The sequence below is a fragment of the Choloepus didactylus genome, chromosome 20 (genome assembly GCF_015220235.1).
Source record: "Choloepus didactylus isolate mChoDid1 chromosome 20, mChoDid1.pri, whole genome shotgun sequence".
NCBI classification, from domain to species: Eukaryota; Metazoa; Chordata; class Mammalia; order Pilosa; family Megalonychidae; genus Choloepus; species Choloepus didactylus.
Window position 1 is genome coordinate 61,894,966 of NC_051326.1, and position 24,198 is coordinate 61,919,163.

Below are 24,198 nucleotides of genomic sequence, written 5' to 3' on the forward strand. Positions count from 1 at the left end.
GCGGCAGGAGCCGTGGGGATTTGGGGGTGGTTTGCAGGTGGCCGGTGCGAGCTGACAGATGTGACACATCGCTACGCTGAGCCTGAAACCAGCCTGGTGAGGGGTTCATATACGGTTTTCAGCCGTGACACCACAACCCTGCCAAACCCTGCCAGAGGAGGCCGTGCTCAGCCCCCACACGGATCAGAGCAAACATAATTAAAAGGGAATTTCACTCTTGCAAATGGTCCAAATGCAACCCAACTGGTTCCCACCCCTCCCACCCACTCTCTCCCCATCCGTGGTGGCTCCCCGGCCCCTCTCCAATCTGAGCTCAGCCTGCTTTCCCCTGCCGCCCTCCCCTCTTCCCACAAAGCAGACCATTTTTTTTCCCCCATTAAAGAAAGTCTTAGGTGTCCCTTATCTGCGGAACTCGGTGTCCTCTTGTTTTCCGGACGGGCTGTTTCTCTTCCCTGCGATGCATCAGCACCGTCAGCCAGGATCCCAACCAGCGAGAATCCTGCTGAAAGGGGAAGACGGGGGCCTGGGCTGGCCGAGTTCTCTCTGGTGGTGGGGAGGGGTAGAGGCGTGATCGCCCCAAGTTATATATGATGTCTGCCAAGTTTCATTAACAATAAAATGATAATAGCAGCCAATACGTACTGACAGTTTAGTAGCTCCAGGGAACACATGTGAATATCCCACCTGCCCCATTATCACATCCTTGCACTACAAAACCCAGTTTCATGGACAAGGAAATTGAGGCACAGAAAGGGAACTTGCCCAAGTGACAGAACTGTGATGCAAACCTGGCTTTATGCTCTGCGCCCTCGTAGCCGTGCTGCGAGCAGGTGGGGATGCCTTCGGGGCCCATGCCAGCCGCCTCTCCTGCCCTGCCACCATCTCCCACCTCCTCAGAGCAGCCCCCAGCCCATTCCCCGATACACGGGGTGCTGGCCCAGGCTCCCTTCGGCTCCTCCTCAGACGCCCGTCAGGGGTCTCCCCACTCATAGGCGTGTCCGGGCCAGCACTGGCCCCGTGGGTAGTGTGCACTCGCTGCTTTCTGTTTAGGGAGTGGACGGTTGGTGTGTGCTCGATGTGAACACAGCAGCTCGCAAGTTGCGCTTTCCCTCTGCAGAGGTTGCAGCTTTCGGCTCCCAGATTTGGCCTGGGGCCCGTGGTGAGCCATCTCGCCCGTCCTACCTGGCACGTGTCTACTTCATTTTTGCCACACGAGGTGTCCCAGCTGCATCACCCAGGGCAAACTGTTTTTCCCATTGAAACAATCTTGTGTCCCCTTGTCTGGGAGCTCAGTATCTCTTTCACAGGATTGACATGCCTCCCGCACCCTGCGGCGACTGAGCACAAAGGCCTCCTTCACGGCCAGTGGTCATCTCCCAGGATCCCCAGCCCTGGACACCACCTGCCTGGGTCAGCATGTCACAGACCCGTGATCCAACAGTCTCCAGACGTCTGCTGTTCACAACGACAACTTGAGCATCATTCTCATCGAGGGGTAAAAATATTCTGCAGTTTGCAGTCAAAAAGGAAATCGACCCACCAGCGTGGAGAGTGTTGGTGACCCCAGCAGACGGCTTTCAGGTTCCAGTGCCAGGACAGAGACCCCGGGAGCAGGATGTGGGGGAGGAAGGAGGGCGCAGGGTCGGGAACGCCGAACTTCAGGCCGCTCTGATCCGAGCTGATGCGCACTGGCTGCAAACGCAGACCGTCGACGTCCACCCCACTCACTCACACGGAGCACAGGCGGGCACAGGCACACACGGCCACAGGCAATTCCACTCCTGAGTGTGTGGACTCATCTGGGCGCCAGGCCTCCGTTCAGCAGGCTGTGCTCCAAATCACTGACCCCAGAACTCACGATTGCATCCAGAATCGGAGACACAGGGCTGTGCGGGAGGCTGCGTTAGCACCACCCACAGAGCGTGCTGATCCCTCAGAGTGTCTGATCCGACAGGGAAGGGATGCCTGAGAATTGGCACCTCCGATTCCGTGGTCCTGGAAACATGCCCCGATAGCCGCTGCTGACCCACGCCTCCATACAACCTCCTTCCAAAGACTCCTCTTCGCGTTTGCAGGTGACAGGGTTAAAGCCCGCAGAGGTCAAGCAGCCCGCAGAGGTCACTTCTCTGTAACTGGTGAAGCTGGGACTCTAACCCAGCCCTGCTGATTCCAGAACTTTTCTCCGCAGCCACTCCACTTTCCACCACACTCATCAACCTCAGAAACTACAAAAACAAGCCAACAAACCTCAACAAGCAATCCCAAGGCCGAAGGACCACTCCTGTGTAGCTTCTGCTACCGTGAGATTTAGCCGTGTGGAGAGCCAAGACAGCCCCTGACTGCAAGTCTGACATGTGGCAACCAGACTGGAGAGCCCGATTTCCACCAGAGGGAGGGTCCCATGGCCCAGCCTGTTCTATGGGGCATGCAGCATGGCCAGGGTTGTCGTTGACAGTCTGGGCCGTGGCAGCCTTCATGCTGCTTCTGCAGCCCACCAGCCTTCTACCTGCACTGCAAGCAATGGATGCTCCTTGGCCCATGGCCCTGGCTCAGGAGGGGCCTCTTTTCGTGGCCTCCCAGGAAGCTCCAGCACGTGGGGCTTTGCCGAGGAGCGGCTGCACCATCCACAACAGAAGAGCGGCGGAGACGGCTGGGAATCCACAGCCCTGAGAAGAGGGACAGCATCAGATGAGAGTGGATTAACTTTGGCTTCACAAGGCTGAGAGAGTGGCGACATTTGGCCTTGCAGATGTTTATACACAACACAGACACACCAAGCAAGGTCTGCGGGCACTCGCCCATCTCTCAAGGTGCCTCAGGGCCCGTCAGCCACTCTGTCTTCCGGTTCCAAGCCACGTGGATGGGGCGTGGCAAATCCACTCCTCAGAGAAACTATGAGCAGCTTTACAAGAAGATATTGCCCAGGCACACGAGGTCTCCTTGCCTAGTGTTAAACAAATGTATCTGAGGGGGTTGTTTCGCCGTTGGGAGTGATCCAAGGATCTTTATGGTTTTCCTGGTTTCCTGTAACCAAGAAGACAAGCTAAACTGGATGAAGGAGCGTAACTATCATCTTGGCCAGAGATTAAAAGTGGAAAATAATCATGAAACATTTTTGAATCTTTTGGAGACTGTGGAGCACATTGAAGCTTGAACTCTTGGGAGAAACTTCTCCACTTGGGCTCAAAAACTCTGCCGAGCTGAGTGACGGGGCACACAGACTCTTTATTTACTCTTTTCAGTGGGAGGAGGAAAATGAGCCACTGTCCCGTTCCAAGGGAAACCGTTTCCTCCTCTGGCAGCTCCCACCCTCTCTGGCCTCCATAACCTGCTACCTCCTGCCCTCCTTGGGGCGGCCCCGACAATTGGGAAACACTGACTCACAGGCAGGGCAGAGGCAGCCCCCGGCCGATTCAGCGCGGCTCACTCACGGGCCCATCCCTCCAGGCAGCCCTGCCCGGCGGCTCCCAAGCGCCAGTCGTCCTCCTCGGCCACATCCGATGGGAACTTTCCCAAGGGGCCACACACGTCTCGTTCTCCTTCTTCAAAGAACAACACAAGGCTCAGGACTGTTCCTCTGAGCAGTGATTGCTTATAGCATATCCCTTCCAGGGTTACCCCCCTGCACTCAGCTGCCCACCTTGTTTAGCTTTGAGGGCGTCAGCTCAACTGCTGCCAGGCTTCCCTGAGAGGAGGATGCTCTCCCCCTTCTGACCAGCTGGGGTGCAGTGGATTTAGAAATCTGTGTGGAAATGGAGGGACTGGCAGTATCAGGACTAGTGCCTGCTCCCAAGCTCTTAGAAGGGTTGTCATCGATCAGTGGCATTTGCCATTGATCACCCTAGAAGAAGTAATCAAAGGGCACCATTTGTGAGGGTTGGCACTTCTAAAAATCATTTTCTCCAGGAATTTGGGGGGAAACAGCCCTCTTTTGTTTTACTCCTTCCACTTTGTTGGTCCGTCAAGCTGTTTCAGAGGTGAAAGGAGCCGGAGGTGGGACGGGGCGGATGTCCAGAGCTGAGCGTGTGGCCCTCACCTGCCTCTCGCCTTCAGCCGGGGCACCCAGAGGTGGCCCCGAGGGGGCTGGCCGCACCGAGCAGTGAGTTGGGGGCAGGCCCCGTGGTGTTGGGTCCCCACAGCCTCCCTGACACATCCTGTAGGGCGTGGGCTCCTGATCCCTCCAGGGTCTGGCAACTCGGGTTTCTGAGCTTAGGCAGTTTTAAGCGGTCAGGCCCTAGTTTTAACAGCAGGCAGTTGTTCTTTCTCTCTTTTCTTTCACCTTATTTTCTATCCTCTCAGAGAGGGGGGCATCTGGGCCCTTCATCTTCTTCTGGAACCTAAAATCAAGCTCTCCAAGGCCATGTGAAGGAGCTCTGATACTCATTTTTCCTTTCTTGCTGGGTGTCTTCAATTCTTTCAGAGATCTTTGAGATCACATTTGCATCATGCATCAGACATGGCAAGTCTTTTCCATAAGATTTCCGGGTCCAGAATATCTTGAAGTGCAGGCACGAGAGTCAGCTGGATTCAGCAAGTATGTGTGGCACTGTGTAAAGGCATCACAAGGAGCTGGGTTAGACATGGAGCCTCCCAAGGGCACATGCTACTTAGGGGAAGATGGAGAACAATCACTGTGCTATGTCCCTGCAACACAAAGCAGATTGCAATGATGTATCATAAGACAGGTTTAAAAAAGGGCAGGGGGAGGGGTTCTAAGAATCCAAGAAGGGAATGTCAAAGGCAGGTAGGAGCTCAGCAAGGATGGACTGGGAGAGTCAGACAGAGGGATGTGTTGCAGGAAGAGGGTGCAGCATTTACACAGAAGACATGCGGGAGTGCGTGGGGCCTGCAGCTTTGCGGTGACATGGTTGAACATGCTGGGAAACAGTGAGAAAAGAAGCAAGAAAGGATGGATTGGGTGTGACCCATAGATGTCCTTGATATAACAGAGCGTGGTGTGTTGACGTGCTCACCCAACACAGAGAGGATGGGGTCATCTGACGGCAACCCATGAGCCGACCAACGCCGGGAAAATTGGTAAATGCCTGGAGACTCACTGACAGAACGGGGACACTGTCTGAACTAAGGGTCGGAGGCTGTGGTGGGGCCCAAAATAAAGGAGAGGAAGGACAGCCATCGGTTCTCCAGCTCTCCCAAGACACATCCCCAGTGCCCCGATCCTTGGGGTGGAAACCAGGGCTCTGTTCCCAGGAGTGGACACGTCGGCGCGGGAAGCTGACATGCAGGCACACAGCTGCCCAAAGGACGTGACCAACCTCAGGCAGCGATGATCGCCATGGAGGGTCAGAGGGACGGCACAACAGGACAGGCAGCAGGGCTGGGCTACAGAGTCAGGGGAGGCTTTGTGAGGAGACGTGACGCTCTAGGGGACTGGAGTCCAGACAGACGTAGCAGCCAGGGTGAGGGTCGGACGGAGAGCACTGGGGACACAGGACACGGGGGAGGGAAGGAGCCGGCCCGGAGCAGAGGGGGCCGGGCAGTTTAGCAAAAGGGGTCTGTTCTCCTAATCCAAGGGTATGAGAAGCACGAGCTGGTTTAAAGCAAGGGAGGGCACAGTCCGTTCACTCAGGAGAATTGCCGAGGGAAAAGCGTGTAAGGGAGGGATTCACTGCGGGAATTCAGGCCTGGTGGCTCGGCTAAGGTGGATTTGGTACAGAAATGCGTGGCTGGGGTGGGGGCTCCTTAGGGTATCACCACAAAGTTGCTGATAGGTTAGATGTGACTAAAGATAAATCGCTGAGGAAGATGAGTCACAGTGCGCGAAGCCCTGTGTTCCCACGAAGATCAGCACTGCCCTTTCCGTCGGTCAGTGAGAGCAGGCTGATGGTCTCGAGCTCGGGGGCGACATGAGGCAGTGCGTGGTGAGTCAGGGCCCGCGGGAGGACACTTGGATCGCCCGTGCTCCCGCTGGCCTGCACACGCCCTCAGCTGGGGCCCTGCTAAACCCCGGCTCCCGGCGCCCACGTCCAGGAAAGGGCTGAGCTTCCGGGCGACGTGTGCAGATGGCACCTGCAGCAGCACAGCGTCCAGGAGAGTGACTCGGGGGACATGAACGAGGGCTTGAGGAGGGTGGGAGGGCGGTACAGGGAAGGGGAGTGTCCTTTCGCAGCACGGCACATGTCCTGAATCACGAAAAGCAGAGGTTTTCAGTCCAGGTGGTCGGGAAACTGCAGCATCATTACTTTAAGAACTGAAACCCAGAGGGGGTTTGGGTTTTCTCGTCTGCGGTTCCCTTGTGTGGCGGGGGCCCGATCGGGACACTGGGGTGGGAGCCCCCCATCAGTCTTGTCTAGAGGGTCGAAGGGCCGGCAGTTCTTTCCATTCTCCCACATCTGCCTAATGTGGACCAGAAACCCGATGACCTCAAAAGGGCCCCAAGGGAAGGAGGCCTGGGGACCCAAATTCCAACAGCAAGTCACCCGGACGGACGTCAGGCCTGGCCTCAGTCCCTGAGGGTTTACTCGGGGCGTCTGGAGGCCACCGCGGCCCTGCTCCGGCATATTCCGCTCTGCTGCACTACTGCAGCCCCGGCCCCAGGACCGGGACACACGCACTGACCGGGTGGTGTCAGGGCTGGGACCACCAGCCCGTCACCTGGAGTCTGTTCCAGAACCGAGTTCTCTCTCTCGCTCGGGTGGACCCCGGGCCGGGCCTGTGCCCGCCCCGCCCTGCCCCTGACCCCATGTGGCCTCAGCAACGCTCTCGCCGCCCCTGAGCCGAGAAGCCTGGAGAAAAGGGTGAGAGGGCCCCTGACCAGTGCTGACCCCCACCCAGCCCCAAGCTCCCAGGTCATGCAGTGCTGGGAAGTACCCGGGGCCCGAAACTTCGAGAGGCTTTCCCGGGACCCCGGGGAGATGCTGGGGCGAGCCCCCGGCTGAGGGCTCCTGAAGGAGCGAGCACCCTCTGCACCAAATTAGTATGACTTGGTGATGTGAATCTCCAGGGACCAGAATGATCCAGCGGCGCGTCCTTCCGGCCCAGCACCTCCGGGGCTGCAGGGCGGCCGGGTCGGCAGCACACGTGCTGGATCTTCCAGGCGAGAAACACAGATGTGCAGAAGCTCATCCTTCTTTGTTTGTTTGCTTCTCCAGAGGGCCCCCCAGGGGACCTGGGGTCGCTCGGGGTGCAGGTGGACTGGCCTGCGCCTACCACGCTCCGTCTGTCCGGCAGGACCCACCTCGACATGGCCCCGCGGGGTCTGGGCAGCCTCTGTGGGAACCTCGCCGTGCCCGTCTGGGTGCAGGAGGGTCCAGGCCTCGGGGGGTGTGGCGGGTGCACGAGGAGCAGCGGGCAGCAGCCCTGGCCTCGGGGATTTCTGCCGCCGGCCCCTCCCACCAAACGGCCTGGTCCGTTTTTATTTTGAAACCCCTCGGCTGTGAGGCTGGTGCGTGTCTCTGCGGCCTGTCCACCCCCTCCGATGGTCGTGGCCTCTGCAGACACTGGGCCCAGGGGTGTTTGCCTTTCCCCAGCAGCGACATCACGAGGAGGCCGCTCGGCCGCCGGAGCCAAGCCCTCGGACACCAGCTCGGAAGCAGGACAAGTACATTTTGTTTCTGAGATTCAGCCCAGAGAACTGCTTGGTCTCTTAGAGTGCGCTTGTGCAACCCCAGAAGCCACTTCCAAAACGCGGCTCTGGAGTTGGCCAAGGGTTTCATTTCTCGGGGGATGAACGCAGGCGTGTGGCAGGCCCGGGTGGGCCCGGTGTGCCCGTAGGACTCTGGGGCTCAGCTCTCTGAGACGGCGGGGGTCCTGAGAGGCAGGCGGGGGGCTCACCCCACGGGGACACAGCCTCGGGGACACTGCGGTGAGGCTGCCCGGGGCCAGGAGCTCGCGGACACCGCAGAGGGGAGCAGGGCGAGCTACCGGCTTGGCTGCTGCGCTGAGCATCTGCCCTGCTTTCCTGAAGCTGCCAGATAAGGGCTCCCCCACAGTCCCTGCACCCCAGGCCATGGGGCAAGAAGGCACACACACACACGTACACACACACACATGCACACACACACGCACACAATGCACACGCAAACACACCAGGGAGTGGTTGTAACAGTGAAAATCCTCTCCTGCTGCACGTGTGCCCAGTACACATGCTCGTATGCAGAGAAATCAAGAGCTATTAAATGTGCATGCGTGTGTATGTGAGCAGAATTTACAGGGCTAACATAGGGTGACTTTCAAAGGTCAATCTTACAATAATAAACTCTTACACTTTGTAGTACTTTCCAGTCTACAAATAGGTCACACAGCTGTGTAAAGTGGGCATTCGTTTCTTCCCCATTTTAACACTGGAGGAAACTAAATATCAGAGAGATTAAGTGATTTGCTCAAGATCACACAGCAACTAAGTTCCAGAATCAGAATAAAAGACATGGGCCACCCCCTTCCGATCTTTATACCATATTGGCTCTCTAACCTCGATGTTAGAAAGGCAGGAGATTTATAGAGCCGGGAGCTAAGGCCTGGCGCCTCCAAGTGTGGCCTGGGACCCGCAGCTACATGCACCTCACAGGCCTGCCCAGGGCCTCTGAGTCGGGCTCTGCATTTGACAGGACTCCCCGGACGATTTGTGTGCAGTCAAGTCTGGGGTTTCAGTCTTAGCTTTGCCACACCCGGGGGTCCCTTAGCAGCTGGAATGCATCATCAGGGGGCCTTTAAAAAGCACCTGTGCTGGACCCCACTCAAGGGATCCTAACTCTTCCATGAGACCAGGGTGCCCATGAGCCTTGGAACCCCCAGGTGGTCCCAGCGTGCAGCCAGGTGCAGAGCTGCTGGAAGGGGCTGTCTCAGAGGCCTGTTCCACGTTTTCCGAGTCTGGGAGCCCATCTGTGGGGTTAGGGTTCCCTATATGTGCTTCACCCCCAGCCAATGCTTTAACCTTCTTTTCAGGGTTCATGCAGCATTTTGCAATGAACCCCAAACTCCTCCTTCTGCCCGAAGTCCTGGCTTTTATCAGCTCCTCCAAGAGTGCCAAGTACACTACATGGTAACAATGCTGATGGGATGGGGAATTTTATTCCCTTCCTCTGTCAGGAAAAAGGAGTGAAAGTTGAATGAAGGGGCTCCGGGCACAGCGGCTGCACAGACCTCCGCATGGGGGTGCCCCACTGCTTCCTCGGAGCGGGACTGGGCACAGGACCTCAGCCGCGTAGACTCCCTTGGGTTCAGGCTCCAGGTGATGCTCTCAGGTGCCCCCAGTCCTGACAGAACAGAGGCAGATGGCGAGTGCCACCCAGATCACCAAGGGGGCAAGGCCCAGGCAAGAGCTGGGTGTCAGGGGGACGCAGATCTAACCAACAAAGCCACAACTGCCTTTTCCTGTGTGTGCAGAATCACGTCGTAAGGTTCCTGCTGAGCCCGTGGCTTGGGATTTCATGGGAAACCCATGAGGGGCCGTGTCAGTGGAGGACAGCCCCATCCAGCCGAGGCCGCCCAGCCAGCCCAGCATGAGGGAGTGTGGGCCCCTGGCCGCCCTGCTCCCGGGTCTGAGATTTCTGGGGTGAGCCAGGCAGCACCTGAGAAGCTGGCTGGTGAGAGACATCCAGAAACTGGCAGCCCTCCTGGAGCTGGGGCAGGTGCTGCTGCCACGTTCTTGCCGCCAGGCCCCACGGGGACACCTGAGTACATGCACATCCTCAAGGTGCCAGTGCAGAGCATGGCAGCTGCAGGGCCCTGGCGGCCACATGGCCTGTTGGTTTAGCTCCTCACCCCAGACTCATTGGACTCTTCTCCTCACCCCTTCCTTGCTGCCTGGCACCAGCCCCTCCACAGCTCGACCCCCGCCCCGGGCTCAGGACCATGGCCAGGTGTAGAAAAGGTTCTGGGTGCCTCTTGTCTGGAGCCTTGGGGGCCCCTCTTTCCACATGCATCGCTTTCCTGTGGCCATCCAGGGCCGGCCAGTGTGGCTGCCCATCCGGGAGGAGGGACAGCAGGGATGCGGGCGTCTCTCTGCAGGTCTGACAAGGCCTGGAAGTGTGGGGGGACTGCTCGAGCCACTGGTTCTTCATCTCACTGCCCGCTCTCCTGACCTCCTCTCCCAAGGTGGGGGACGGCATTTCCCAACTTCTAACCCTAGACTGCGGCTGAAAGGGAGCAGCGGGTCCTCACGTCTGCTGACCCAGTGTGAACATTGTGCCAAAAAGCTGCAGTCCAGCTGCCCTGGTCCACACATGGCTGCTAACCACAGTCGCCTGTTGCCCACAGGCACTGCCCATGAACAAGGTGCTGCCACTACACACCGGTGCCGGGAAGCAGCTCACCACATCCCCCCTGCTCTCCTCACAGCCCCTGCCTGGGGCCCCTCCCCACTGCTTGTTCAGTCCTCTTGCCTCCACAGTTAAGAGCTTTCCAATTTGCCTTCACTTCTCTCTCAGGAGCGCCTCTGGGAAGGGTCTGCTGCTGCAGAACCATCCTCACACCATCGTCCAGGCTCACGGCTGAGGCCACGGCCCCTGTCCACAGTGACGGGTCTGAGGGGAAGGCTTTGCAAAGGGCACCCCCATACCGGGCTCTGGTCCCACTGCTGAGGGCCCCCACAAGAGACCAGAGGTCGCCCGGCCTGGGTGCGCGGCCCTGTCTGAAGAACCTTTCCCCCAGTGGGGACGCTCTGGGGCTGCAGCATCCTGGTTGGCAGCTGCCAGCCACATTCACAATCAGCCAGTGTGTCCGAGGAACTGCACTTTACGTTCACTTATTTTGGTGAACTAACGCTAAGTAGCCCCATGTGGCCAGGGCCGCTGGTCTGGACGGGGTCTGCGGCGTCAGGCAAGCGTGGGGGGGGGGGGGGCAGGAGGCAGCGTCCGCCCCACGTGGGAATGCCAGGGACTTGGGGGCGAGATGCTCCCGTTTTCAGATGCAGTCCAGAGGTTTGTTTGAAATCTCCCATTTTAAATGTTGCAGACTATTACAGAAATGTTACGTAGCTTGTGACTTTTCACCTAGTACAGCTCCTTCTTTTGCAGATGGTGAAACTGAGACGCAGGGACATGTCGTGTCTTCCCCACACCCACGGGGGTGACGAGCTTTCTTGGCCCAGGACTCCCGGGCCACCGTCCCGTCTCTTACCTGACGTCTCAGGGGAGATTCTGTGCGCCCTCACTCCACACAGGCCTGCTCTGTCCTCCTAACATTTGCGTTTGGCCAGACCAATGTGTGAGTTCATTTGCTGCTCTTATCCCACCAGTGAGCAAGAGCCTTTTGCAAGCCTCCAAAGGGCCCCTTGACAGAGGAGACGAACTTTGCCACATGGATGTAGGGGGCTGGAGGCAGATTCTCTACAGGTCTGAAATTTTTTTGAAGTCTCATATTTTATCTTTTAAAAAAGCATGCAAACTTGGCAGTCTACTCCACATATTTGTGCTTATTTTAACTTTTAAGACAACGTTCCACTTCAAACCCTCGAGCGAAAGTGAAGTTTCAAAGAGAAGCAGCAATTTAATGTTGTGGCTTCACGAATCATCAGACCCACAGCTCAACTCACAGGGCACCCAGTCCCAGTCTGAAATGCTGCTGCGTGGCAGACAACTCCCACGGTCGATTTCAAGTTCTCTGCCCTTCCAACGAATCGTCAAGTACCAGAGGAGATGGCCTGTTTGGGGCTGTCAAGGTTACTAGTCCTTCCTAGGAAGGTGTGGGTCGTTTGGGGGAGCATCAACTTGGGTCCTTGGAGTTAAGTGTTTTGGGGTGTAAATCAGGGGTGAGCACAGCCGGGGAAAGTCTTCAGGATGAGGGGACCAGCCCCCAGCCTCCCAGGCGGCTTTTGCCCTCAGAGGGAAGGACCTTGGGAAGTCACGGGGCTCCAGGGCGGGAGCTGGTGAAAGGGATCTTAGCTCAGCCCTGCACCGTGGTCTTGCACAGTTGGCGCAGGGAGCCTGCCAGGCGCACGGCCGAGCCCGTGGGAGGGACGGTGCGGGCGAGCGGTTGCAGCTCACGGGGAAGCCGGGACGGCTGTCTGGGCCGGTTCTGCTGCTCTGTGGTCTCGTGGGGCATCACCTTGGTTTTGTCTACGTTACCCCCTCCTCACCGTAAATCTCTCAAGTCAGGGATGGAAAGGAAAGCTCAAGAACCCTCACGTGAGTTTGTGGCTAACTGTGGCCTCACGAGGCTGGTGGTAGAGCAGCGGGAGTGTGTCCTGAAGCAGTTTGGGCACAAAGATCGGTGAGACGTGGGACGCTGCACGCTCGTGCCGCACGTGGCCACTCTCTTGGACACAACTGGCCCCATAATGAGCTTCAGTCGTCTGGGTGAATCTTTGGGTCTGTTTGTTCTCCTTCCTACGTTTTGTGTTTTATCTGTTTAAATCTGGAATTCATCAGAAGACATCATGGTTTCCATGACCATGTTCCCCAAAACATCACCCTAGTATTTCTAATTGCCGAGTAGTTAGATGTTACCTGTAAGCTTACCGAACTTAAAATTTCCTAAGCTGAGTTCATCCTTTTTTTCTTCCAAACCTGCTTAAATCCCATACTTTCTCTTTCAGGTTGTGGCAAAATGGCTCACTTAGTTTCTCAAGTACGATGGCCCTGAGCTACCTTTGATTTCTCTGTCTTGTTAAATTCCTTGTCACCTCGTTGGCAGGGTCCTTTGTTTGACTTTGATTCTGCCCCTTATCGGGTCTTGTCTAGAACTCTGCTACGGTCTCTAAAGGGTTTCTTTCCTGATCGCCTCTCTCTCCCCTCCCTGGGGTCACACTACCACTGCCCACCTGAAATCATTTTTTAAAAATTGGATGTAGCAATCTCCTCTGTTCCAGAGGCAGGTTCTCTGTGAGGTTTGCAAGGTTGACCCCAAACTGATCTGAGTCCAGCCCTTCACCGGATCCCTCGCCCTGCTCACCCACGTGCACCGCGCAGCCACACGGTGCCGTCCTGACCCTCCCCGTGCCCTCTCGGGACGGCAGGTGGGTGCTCTCCCTCCTGTCTGGGGCACCCTTGCTGCCCTTCTTCCTCACTCAGCTTCCGAGTCCAGTGTCAACGGCCAACTCCTTTTGGATGTTTTCCTGTCCGCTGGTCGGGATCAGCTCTTCTGGCTCTGAACCTCCTGCTGCTTTGCCCAGTGCCTTTCACAGCGGTGGTGCTTTGTGGACAGTTTGTGATTTATCTGTTTTCTCCCCCGGATGCGACTCTGAGGGCTCACCTTGTTTATGCCCAGCAAAGCTTCGCGCAGAAACTCGCCGTCCCCTCCCCAGGGACCAGCTCCGGCCCTGCTGAGAGGTGAGGCCGCGGCTCACGCGTCTTCTTATCAGCACCAAGTGTCTGACTCCGTGAATCAGTGACTCCAGACATGGAGCGTGGAGACGGCTCGGTCACCGCCGTTTGTGGCCTTGGATGGTTCCCAGTCGCTGTTGGAAACCAAGACCTCCGAAGACCAAGACTCCACCATGGTGGCTGCACTTTGTTTCATTTTATTTCTGCCCAGAAATAATACTGAGTGGTGGAAGCCACTAATTACGGAGGGCCTGCCATGTGCCAAGGTTTGCATTAAAAATTACCTCACTCAATTAGCATTTCTTTAAAGTCAGTTATGACTGAACTGAGGGCTGCCATCAGAACCCTGGAATTCATTTAACATCACCTTGTGCACATCTGAAAGACTCAAATTGTTGTGTAAGCCCTGCAGACATCACCCCACTAATCCTCTTCTGATGACCTCATCGCAAGGAACAGGTGGACGGTCACTCTCCTCTCCTAATGACATAACGAGCAGATTTGGGTAGTCACATAATAACGCAGAGTGATTTCAGGGCGTTTTAGATCAAATATACGACTATTTAGATGGCTGTCATTGCAACTATCTCATCACTTTTAGAAATTAAATGGAGATGGAAATGGAAAAAGCAAACATCTGGGAGTTTCTAAATCTGTTGCACTTGGTTTAGCAACTTAAATGCTCTGTGTTTGTAGCAAAGTTAGGAAATTTGGTTCATAGAAAATGCAACCACTAAAGCTCTGCACAAGATATCAAAAATTGATCTGAGGTAGAAGTAACTAGAGCCCTTGGGGTTGAGGTAACGTGCCCACTTGCCAGTTCCTGTCTCTGTGCCTTCCATTATCTCTGACTATTCCCTCGTCTCCATCCCACCGTCATCCCCTGGAGTGCTCCTTTTCGATGCATATTAGACCTTCTCCCTCTCTCCTTCTTGCTCCTTAACCTCCCTTTCATATTTTTCATCTCTTTGCCTATTTATACTGCATTTTTGGTTACTTGTTCAGCCTGATGTTTAAGTTCACTAATTTTCACTTCAGTTCTAACTACTTTTGTTTCTCAAATTTGTGATTAATCTTTTTTCAAAATCTCTCTGATTACATTTGACAGTTTCTTGATTCTCTGCCAACTTTTTGATGCCATTTTTCATTTTTTAGAGATATCAAATAAACATATTTTATATTCTCATCAGATAATCTTGTTATCTGCATTGCTACATGGCCTGATTTTGTAATGTGTTGTTTCTGTTGACTCTTCTCATGGTGGCCTGTCTCCCTCCTTGCTTTAAAACCTCCTTCCCCCCCTCCTCACTCACTCCCTCCTCCCTCTTTCCTCCCTCCTCCTCCCTCCTCCCTCCCCCTCATTCCTTCCCTCCCTCCTCCCTCCCTCCCTCCCTCTCTCCCCCTATCATTTTCCAGAAGCAGCCCCTGCCCGTGGCCTCTCTCCATCTCAGAGCTCATGGAGACAAGGCCAGCCCACGCCTCATGGCTCCACCGCCTGCTCCCAGGTGACTTGGGTGAAGAACTGAGCTCCTCCACCTCCTTCATCTGTGAAGCAAGGATGAGGCACCAGTCACTGTCTTTCAGAGCATTGTTATCAAGCTAAAGCAAGATAAAATGTGTGAAGGACTTTAAAAACATCGACAGCCATGTACACATGGATGTGCTACGATGAAGCTGCGTGTTCCTGGCCACCCCACTCGGTGTCCTTGTGACTTCGCACCTGTCCATGGCTGTCAGCTGCTCCCTCACCTGCCCTCTGCACCTGTCGATTAAAACAGACTCGCCCCTTTACCTCCCACAGAATGTGGCCTGAAGCCGAGCCGAGGCAAGCATTCTGGCCTCGTGTTTGCTTATAGGGTGGTCATCATCTTCACTCATCTGCGCGTCGACACATAGTTACTGCCTTTTAACCGTGTTCCAGACACAGCGCTAGTGAGAGAACGAGGCAGACATGGTCTCCCCCATGGGCCACAGTCTCCAGTGGGAGTCGGACAATTAAATAATAACAAACGCAGGCCACGAGAAGGGGCTGCAAAATGTCCAAGAGGGAACTCACCCAGAGCCGGGACATGAGGCTTTCCGGGGTGGCTTAGTGGGAGAAGCCTGAGGGGCAGGAGCAAGGAAGGGCCCCTCTCAGAGCTTGCAGGGCACCAGCACAGACACTGTGGGCAGCAGGGTCTCCAGAGACTGGGCATCCCCAGTCCATGGCCGGGTTCCCCTGAAGGCGCAGCATCCTGGGGCTGGTTCGCTGTGTCCTGGGGGCCTATGAGCTGCGTCCAGCAAACGCCATCCCTTTCTCCTTGTATCACTGACTTCCGGATCCTCCCTGTGCCCTCCTGTCCCGTCTGGCTTCCAGTCTCCTCTTTCGAGGCCTGCACCACGTGGCTGGAGACCTCGCTGGCTTGGGGGGGGCATCCTCACCACAGACAGCATCTTCAGAAGGTCCAACTCACGCCCATGCCAGGGGCAGTTGGGACTGAGAGCTCGGCATCCACTGGGGTCCGCGGTTCAGGCCACCCCAGTCCCCTGCCTGGAAATGGGTCTTTGAGGTTGTGATTAGTTACAATGAGGCCGTGCTGCCCTGGGGTCTTTATGAGAAGAGGACAGAGGTAGACGGACACCACGGGGACAGGGCCCAGGGCTCAGGCAAGGAGGCATCTCCCCCCACCTTGACCCCGGCCTGAGACCCATGAGATGATGCTATGCCCCCATCCCGAGCCACCCAGCTGTGGTGCTGTGTCTGACAGCCCTGGGACTGGGGTGCTGGGCAGGCTGCGGGGTGTTTCCAATTGTAGGGTCACAGATTGTGGATTTCAGAGATGAGTATGAAACAGCCCTTCCCGCCACAAAACTCAGAGCCCAGTGTGTGGGTAAACAGAGGCACAAGCCAACTGCAACGTGCGGAGAGGAGGCCTTGTGGCTCAAGGAGTCATGGGGTAAGAGGTCGGCTACCCCGGCCAAGGTTTCGTTGTTGGTGAATGAGCCACAACCCCAGGGTGGGGGTCCTGGGGGCAGAGCAGCTGCTGGGGCCGCCTGGCTGACAAGTGGAGGCCCAGGAGGCTGAGGTCACCAGGTCTTTCTGAGGAGGCCATCGCTCGCCGAGTACCTCCGTCGGGTCTCGCTGGGCTGACCCATCATGTTCTTCTTTGGTGGCTGGAGCTCTGTAGGGGAAACCCTGACAGGTGATCTGCAGCCCCCTCGGCCTCCCCGGTGGCTGGGGGTCCCTGCCAGCTTACCCTGGTGTGCCTGTGGGTAACAGCAATCTTGATGGAGAAGTTGGGGGCAGTCTGCCCTGGCTCTGCCTCAGCCGCAGCTCTTCCATGCAGGTGGCAGCCGTTTCAGCCGAACGGTTCATTTCAGCCTCAGAACACGCGTTAAGTGTGAGCTGTGTTGTCCCCCGCCCTTCAGATCAAATGCATTCGGTTGCTGGTTGGGTGCTCAGAAAGCACGTCTCTGATGGAGCTGGAGTTGGGTATCCTGTCCCCAGGCTCCAAGTGCCTCCCACTGACACACTGCCACTGTGTCCCCTGGGGGCTCAGCGGAAGAAACCCTTCTCCACTTCGTCTCCCAAAACTGTCGTGCCTCGTGTCCAGGGACACTCGGCCATCCAGGAGGGCACATGTTGGTGGGCAGAGCTGGCACCATGGCCTGAGGACGGCTGCAGGGAGAGCCCTTGTCACCACGAGGTTTCCACTTGCTTCTTAAAAAGTTACTATTTTGGGCCAATTATATTTTACAATCAACACTTTCCTTTACTAAGTGCATAAAAGACAGGAAGTCAGAGGTACGTGTGCTCTTCCTGTGAGCCGACAGAGAACTCTCTCTCCCCTGCCCTGGGGGCCCCAGACCCAGTGGCACTGGCAGGATGGAGGGCGGCAAGCTGGGCCCACGTGAGAGTGGAGCAGTGGGGCCACACCTGGCAGCACAGCAAAGGGGCGCACGGGGCGGGAGCCGGGCAGGTACGAGAGCCAGGGCAGGTACGAGAGCCAGGGCAGGTACAAGAACTGGGACAGGTGTGGAGCTGGGCCGGGGCAGCAGTGTCCCTCCCCGGGTGCGAGTGTGGCAGGTGCAGCACTTCAGTGTCAGTCAATCTGGAGCGACAACCCTGGGCCTTCTGGGGAGCCGGTGGGAGAGTGGCCAGGGACACAGGGGTGCCAGGGATGGGGCTCGTTTCACCACCTCGTGCTGGATGCTTTCAGCCTCACTGACGCGTCCAGCACTGAGCCACAGACCACCAATTTGCGACGAGCGATCTGTTTTTCAACACGGGCCAGTGAGCCACAGCTATCAGGGAAAGGACCGATGCTGCAGGGCTGAGAGATGGCTCTTCCTTGGCTGCTTGCGAGGAGCCAGTGGCACGTGCTCCCCCAGCCGCACCCACCTGCCTGCTCTCCCCAGGGCCGCGGGGGGCCGAGCACGGGGCTGACACGTTCCAGAGAATGTGCAACGGCCTGGGAACCGGAGGACCTCCCTGCGGAGAGATTGTTCAACCACTATCCCCTGCCCAAACGGGGAACCTGCCACCCCTTATGGTGCCGGGAAAGTGGACTGGCGTCTCTCCCCAGAGCAGCCACTCCATCTTCCCACAGAAGCTGCCCGGAGCCCACACTCAGGCCAGGCTCCGGGTTTCCCGGGAGGCTCCCCGTCCGCTCTGGCTTACCTGCCGCCCCCCAGCACTGTCGTCGTGCTTGAGCCACCACATGGGCCCAGCTGCAAGCTCCTCCTCTGCTGGTGTTCCTGGCCTTTGGCCTCTTTCTTTCCATCATCCTTTCTTCCAAAGTGTTTGTGTTTTCCCTGCCCCTCATGGTGCTGGGGAGCACTGCTGGGGGAGCACAGTTGGAGAGCATTCCTGGAGGAGCACTCCCTAAGAGCAATTGCTGGGGAAGTACAGCCAGGGAACACAGAGGAGCATTGCCAGGGGAGCACTGAAAGAGGAGCACTGTGGGGGAGCACAGCTGGGGAGCATTAACCAGGGGGTTGGGGGAGGACTGCCTGTGGAACACTAGTGGGGGAGCAGTGCCTGAGGTGCACAACCTGGGAGCACAGCTGAGGAGCATTGCTGGGGGAGCACTAACAGGGGACCACTGCCTGGGGAGCACAGTCATCAGTGAGATTTTCTTCCGTTTGCACGTGGTGGCTGTTTGGGAGGTGCTGCCTGAACACAGAAGCGGGGAGTCCCAGGGCTGTTCCGAGCTGACTACCGTCAACAGGAGGCTGAAGGCAGGTGAACACATGCACGTTCAAGGACTGTGCTGAGAGGAAGCTTGTGCCCGTGTGTGTCCCCACAGGGAGAGGAGCCACCATCAGTCAGACCACGGACGCGGAGAACTGGAGCGCCTCGGATGGCAGCCACTCAGGCAGGGGAGGCAGCGAGTAAATGACAGAAAAGTGCGGGAAACAGTGAGGTGGAACTCGTGAAACCAAGACACAGCTGACGACAACACGGTATTGCCACAGACAGAAAGAATTTGCGTCCAGGTTTTCTTACCTGAGTGACACCAAAGAAGAGCAAACCCTTGTGCCTTTGCCACTGACAGAGCAGCAGGAGGCCACGGACGTCACAGCTTCAGGGGCTTAAAACCGACAGCGATAAATCAACAGTGAGAGAGGAAGGTCACTTACATAATGTGAAAATAGAATCTTGGGATATCTTAATGAGGAACAGATCTTTAACGTGTTGATTCTTTGAATAGTCATTCAAAGATTCAAGACAGAAATCATGAGAAAACTTCCAGGTACCTGTCTAAGTCCATTTCTTTTAGTACAATTACTTTATTATTATTATTTCTAATTGCTTTTTAATTTATTTCCATTGTGTCATAATATAAGTGATCAGTTTTCTATGAAACTTGAGTTTTGTGTTTAAAAGTTTTAACTATGAAACAATATCAATTACCAGTGAATTCTTGTATTGAATCAGATTTTAGCTCTAGGAACACCCACAAGGTGTGTTTCCCTGACTCGTATCAGCTCTTCTTCGGGAGGGTCATCTTCACCGCAGGACCCAGGCTGGAGGGACAGCCCTGCGGGGACGTCGCCACTCCATGGATGGGGGAAGGAAGAAGCAGCCTGACGACATGGCTCTCAGAAGATGCGGGTGTCATTATTTTAGCTATGTGGCCGAGCTTCAGGGCCAGAAGCTGAGCCTCGTGTCCACCACCCTACGAGCATGGTGCGCACAAGATCGTGCAGCCTTGCAGGCGATCTCATTTGTTCTAGTTTGCTAATGCTGCAGAATGCAAAACACCAGAGATGGATAGGCTTTTATAAAATGGGGGTTTATTTCACTACACAGTTACAGTCTTAAGGCCACAAAACATCCAAGGTAACACATCAGTAATCAGGTACCTTCACTGGAGGATGGCAAATGGCGTCCGGAAAACCTCTGTTAGCTGGGAAGGCACGTGGCTGGCGTCTGCTCCAAAGTTCTGGTTTCAAAATGGCTTTCTCCCAGGACGTTCCTCTCTAGCAAGCTTGCTCCTCTTCAAAATGTCACTCACAGCTGCACTGAGTTCCTTCTGTTATGTCAGCTCATTTATATGGCTCCACTGATCAACTTAAACCCACCCTGGATGGGTGGAGCAACACCTCCATGGAAATTATCCAGAGTCATCACCCACAGCTGGGTGGGGTGCATTCCAAAGAAACACTCAAAGAATTACAATCTGATCAACCCTGATAACGTCTGCCCATACAAGATTACATCAAAGATAGTGGCGTTTGGGAGACATAATACATTCAAACTGGCACACTAGGGAAAAGAGAGAAATTATCCTCCTGAATGCATAAGCCTAGAAATGCTTGCATGCTGGCTTTAGGTACAGAATGTTTCATAAAGATCAAGTTAGTAGTGATAAACTTTCCTTCAGAAGGCATTTTCTATGGACAAGTAAACATAATGCAGCAACAATTTTTAGAGAACTCAGTAAAAAAATTGGGACTATTATGTTTTTGTATGTTGTTTTAAGAGCTTAAATCACATATTTTAAAATTTTTTAATGATTTATCAGTTTTTATCTATTTTGAATGATGCAAATTATATCATAGCATCTAATTGCATTTTTTGGGACTATTATTTCTATGAAAAGAAAATTTCCATTACCATATTATGTAGGCAAAAGTTTTTCCTGTTTGTCTTAAAATTTTCATTAGAGAAGTTGTAGGTTTACAAAAAATCATGCAGAAAATACAGAGCTCCCCACCAGTATTCCCTGTTATTAACAACTGATGAATTATTAACAATTGATGAAACAATATCATTATAATTTTACTAAAACTATAGTCCACAGTTTTCATTAGGGTTTACTGTTTATGTTGAACAGTCCTAAGTTTTTGTTAATTTTTATTCAAATAACATATATGTGTATATATATATATATATATATAATATCCCTTTTAACCAGGTTCAAATACATAATTCAGTGCTGTTAATAACATTCACAATGTCATGCTATCATCACCACTATCCATTATCAAAATGGTTATATCACCTCAAACAGAAACTTTTTACCAATTAAGCATTAACTTCCCATAATCTACCCTAACCCCAACCCCTGGTAACCTGTATTCTAGCTTCTGATTCTGAATTTTCCCACTGTAATTATTTCATGTCAGTGAGATCATAAGTATTTGTCCTTTGGTGACTGGCTTATGTCACTCACAATAATGTCATCAAGGTTCATCCACGTTATTGTATGTATCAGAACTTCATTCCATTTTTTTTGTTTTTTTTTTTTTTAGCAAAACAAAGCTGCATGTTTTATTTCTCCAAGACAATGGAAAAAATTAGAAAATACAGAGAAATACAAAAGATGTTACAAAAGTATAAATTTTATTTTTTCAAAATGGAAAAATGTCCCTGAATAGTTGAATGTACCTTTTAGTAGTCAGATCTAATGATGAATACGCAACCAATTTTATATGTTTTATATAGTTGTATTAAATGATTTTGAAGTTTAAAAGATATAATTCCCATCAGTTTTTTATGTTGGCATTCAAAAGTAAAGAGATAATGAAAAAGAAAAAACTGGTGAGATACAAAATGATCTGCATGATGCGAAATGTAGTAGCTTTATGAATGTAAAGCAGATTCCAGTTGTAATAATGGTTACTATGGTCTATTTTTAATCTCTCCTCCTACACACACACTTTCTCTAAACACACTTACACGCCCCAGCCATATTATCTAGAAACACTCTTATTTCCATAGTTTGAAAATGGATATTTTGCATCTCTCAATTCAGGATATGAATTTTACAAGTTATTCATACTACCATAAAGCAAGAAACTATTAATAATACAAGTTTTTATTTGCTAAGCTTAATTTAAACACCTAAAGAAAAAATTATTACAATGACATTGAAAGATACTTTTATTGGCTTTTTAAAAGACAAATGCAAATGTGAATAACTTATTCAGAAAACCAATTGTCAAAACTTAAATGAAATAAATATAATATCTAATACAATCTCTTCCTACAAGGATCTATATAAGATGGGCATTGCTAAAAATCAATTTCCTCATTTGGGAATTCTTAAAGCTGGTGTATCCCTTAAAAACCAAAAAAAAAAAAAGATATTCTTATAAATGACATTTAGTACTCCCACATTTTCTTAAAGTTTGTCCTGACACAATCTTTATCTTTAACATCCAAATTTTCTCTCTATATATTAAGTTCATTTAATTTAAAATTAATGAAAAGATCTCTAGACACAATTTCTGAGAAAACAATGCAGAAAGTAATTTCTGCATGGTTATTTACAGAAAGAGTTTTACTGAATAATGTAAATAACATGGTTAAAAATCTGACAAAACCTATCTAATAATCTGCACTGCAGGTTTCAAAAGACTTTATATATATATAACGAAGAATGTTTTATATGCAGTTAGTAGATGAATCTAAGAGCCAGACACTAAAGCATCTGACATGGTAATAATTTCAGTTTTACTATACTAAATGTCAGGTCAAAAGTCAGTGGCACTCATGTGCTGGAAGGCTGTTATCACTCAAATTCCTCAATTATATCAAACACTGATTAACCAAATGTGACTGGGCATTACTGTAGCCAACTTTAAGGTTTCTTTCAAGTATATGCAAATCTTTTAAATGGGCACATATGCAAATGTGCAAAACAAATAAAATATGAATATTTAAGAGACTGAACAGAAATGGCTTTTAGGCAATAAACCATCCTGCCATTCAATTTTGAAACTGTATCTTTTCTTCACTAATTTGTCTTCTGTTGTAAGTAGTCTTCTATCCTATTGTAGGCTTACAGATCATCTGGAAATTTCATGTTGGTATAGGAAAGGAATGTCTGGTCGCTGCATTCTCTATAAGAAGAAGAAATACCTTGTTCTATGAGCAGCTGCCATACTTTCAGACATATTTCTGACTTGTAGATAATTAACAGATCCTCTGAAGAAAAGAAGTCCAAGTACAAGAAATATCCACCAAAGCCAATACTGTCCATTGAAATATCCAGTAAAGTAATCAGAAAACCTGACAATAAGGATGCATTTGATTAATGAAAGGCCAAATCCACAGATAGCACCATACCTTCCAGCTATGGTATTGGTTATACTGAAGAATAAACAAAATCCAAGCCAGTTGAAAACAAATGCCAGGAAAAACGCCAGCATGAAAATGCCATTATTACCCACTCTAAGCTGGTCTGCATCATTCAAGTCAACCCTTGGTGGACATTCTTCCTCCTGAATTCTTTGAGATGTTTCTGCTGCAGCAGCTGCCATTGCAGCAACTTTAGCCTTCTCAGCTTCATCGTATGCAGGAAGAGAGGAAGCAACGCTGTACGGAGGTGGCACAGGATAACTCACTGTAAACTTCTGCATCTGAAGTTGTAGGTACTTCCCCAGTAATACTACTGTAAGGTGGAGGAGAAGAGTCAGTTTCAAGGCCTGGTGCTGAAGGAGCTGTGTGCATTATCTGTGGTGCTGGGTTTGAAGCTGATGGCTGCTCTATAGCAGATGATTCTGAACTATCCTCTTCACTGTGAAGCACTTGAGAGCGACCAGTGCCTGACTGGTGAAGGTCCATCCTGCCCGACTCGGGATCCGGCTTCCGAGTGGGCAAGTCTCCTCGGCGCTCGCCCTCTTCGGCCACCCCGATCGATGTCGTCGTCGCTGCTCCCGCAGCGCCCCTTCCGCGTCACTTCTTTCCGTTTCACCTAATACTCCTTTGTATGGATATACCACAATTTGTTTCTCCATTCATCAATAGATGGACACTTGGATATCTTCCACCTTTTGGAAATTGTGAATCATTCTGCTATGAACATCATGGGAAAATATAGGTTTGACTCCTTGTTTCACGCTTCTGGGTATATACCGAGAAGTGGGATTTCTGGGTTATATGGTAATTCTACACTTGAGTTTCTGAGGAACCACGAAACTGTCTTCCACAGTGGCTACACATTTTACAATTCCACCAACAAGGAACAAGTGTTCTTCCCATTTCCTTCAGCCCAAGAGGCCTAGCGGACTCACTCCCCTTCCCCGCCTCATCGGTGAGAGTGAGAGGACAACACCGGAAGCGCGTTACTTCCTCAGTCCACGTTGCCTGAAGGGCTGTTATCGCGAGAGTTCGGTCCACTGGGGAGCTTCCGTCAACTCCCAGAGCGCCTGAGAGCCCGAGGAAGCTGGAGCCGGAGGCGGTGGAGCCAGGTGTGGTGCGGGATGGCTGCGGCAACCTCAGCCCTGGTGAGTGAGTTCCTCGTGCCCTCAGGCTGCTCCACAGCCGGCCGAGGGGTCGCCGGCCTGGCCCGGGAAGCGCGGGGCCTCGCAGAGGCGGGGAAGCCGCTTCGTGTTCCTTTCGGGCCCGCGCGGCCTGTCCTCGGGAGGGGGAGGGGCGGGAGCGTGCCGGCGGCGGTCGGAGTCTTTAATTGTGTTCTTTTATGTCAGCCAAGCAAAATCGACTTACAGAGGTGTTGGTGTTGTAATAATAACTCATTAAGAT

The 24,198-nt window shown here is 52.8% G+C and overlaps 1 protein-coding gene across 1 annotated transcript; it reads right to left on the reverse strand.

Moving 5' to 3' along the window:
• Positions 1-22,556: 22,556 nt before the first annotated feature.
• Positions 22,557-23,221, reverse strand: LOC119516920 (NEDD4 family-interacting protein 2-like). Its single transcript, XM_037813448.1, has one exon. It carries the CDS (start codon positions 23,073-23,075, stop codon positions 22,557-22,559), a length of 519 nt encoding a protein of 172 aa, XP_037669376.1. The 5' UTR covers positions 23,076-23,221.
• Between the last annotated feature and the right edge of the window lie 977 nt (positions 23,222-24,198).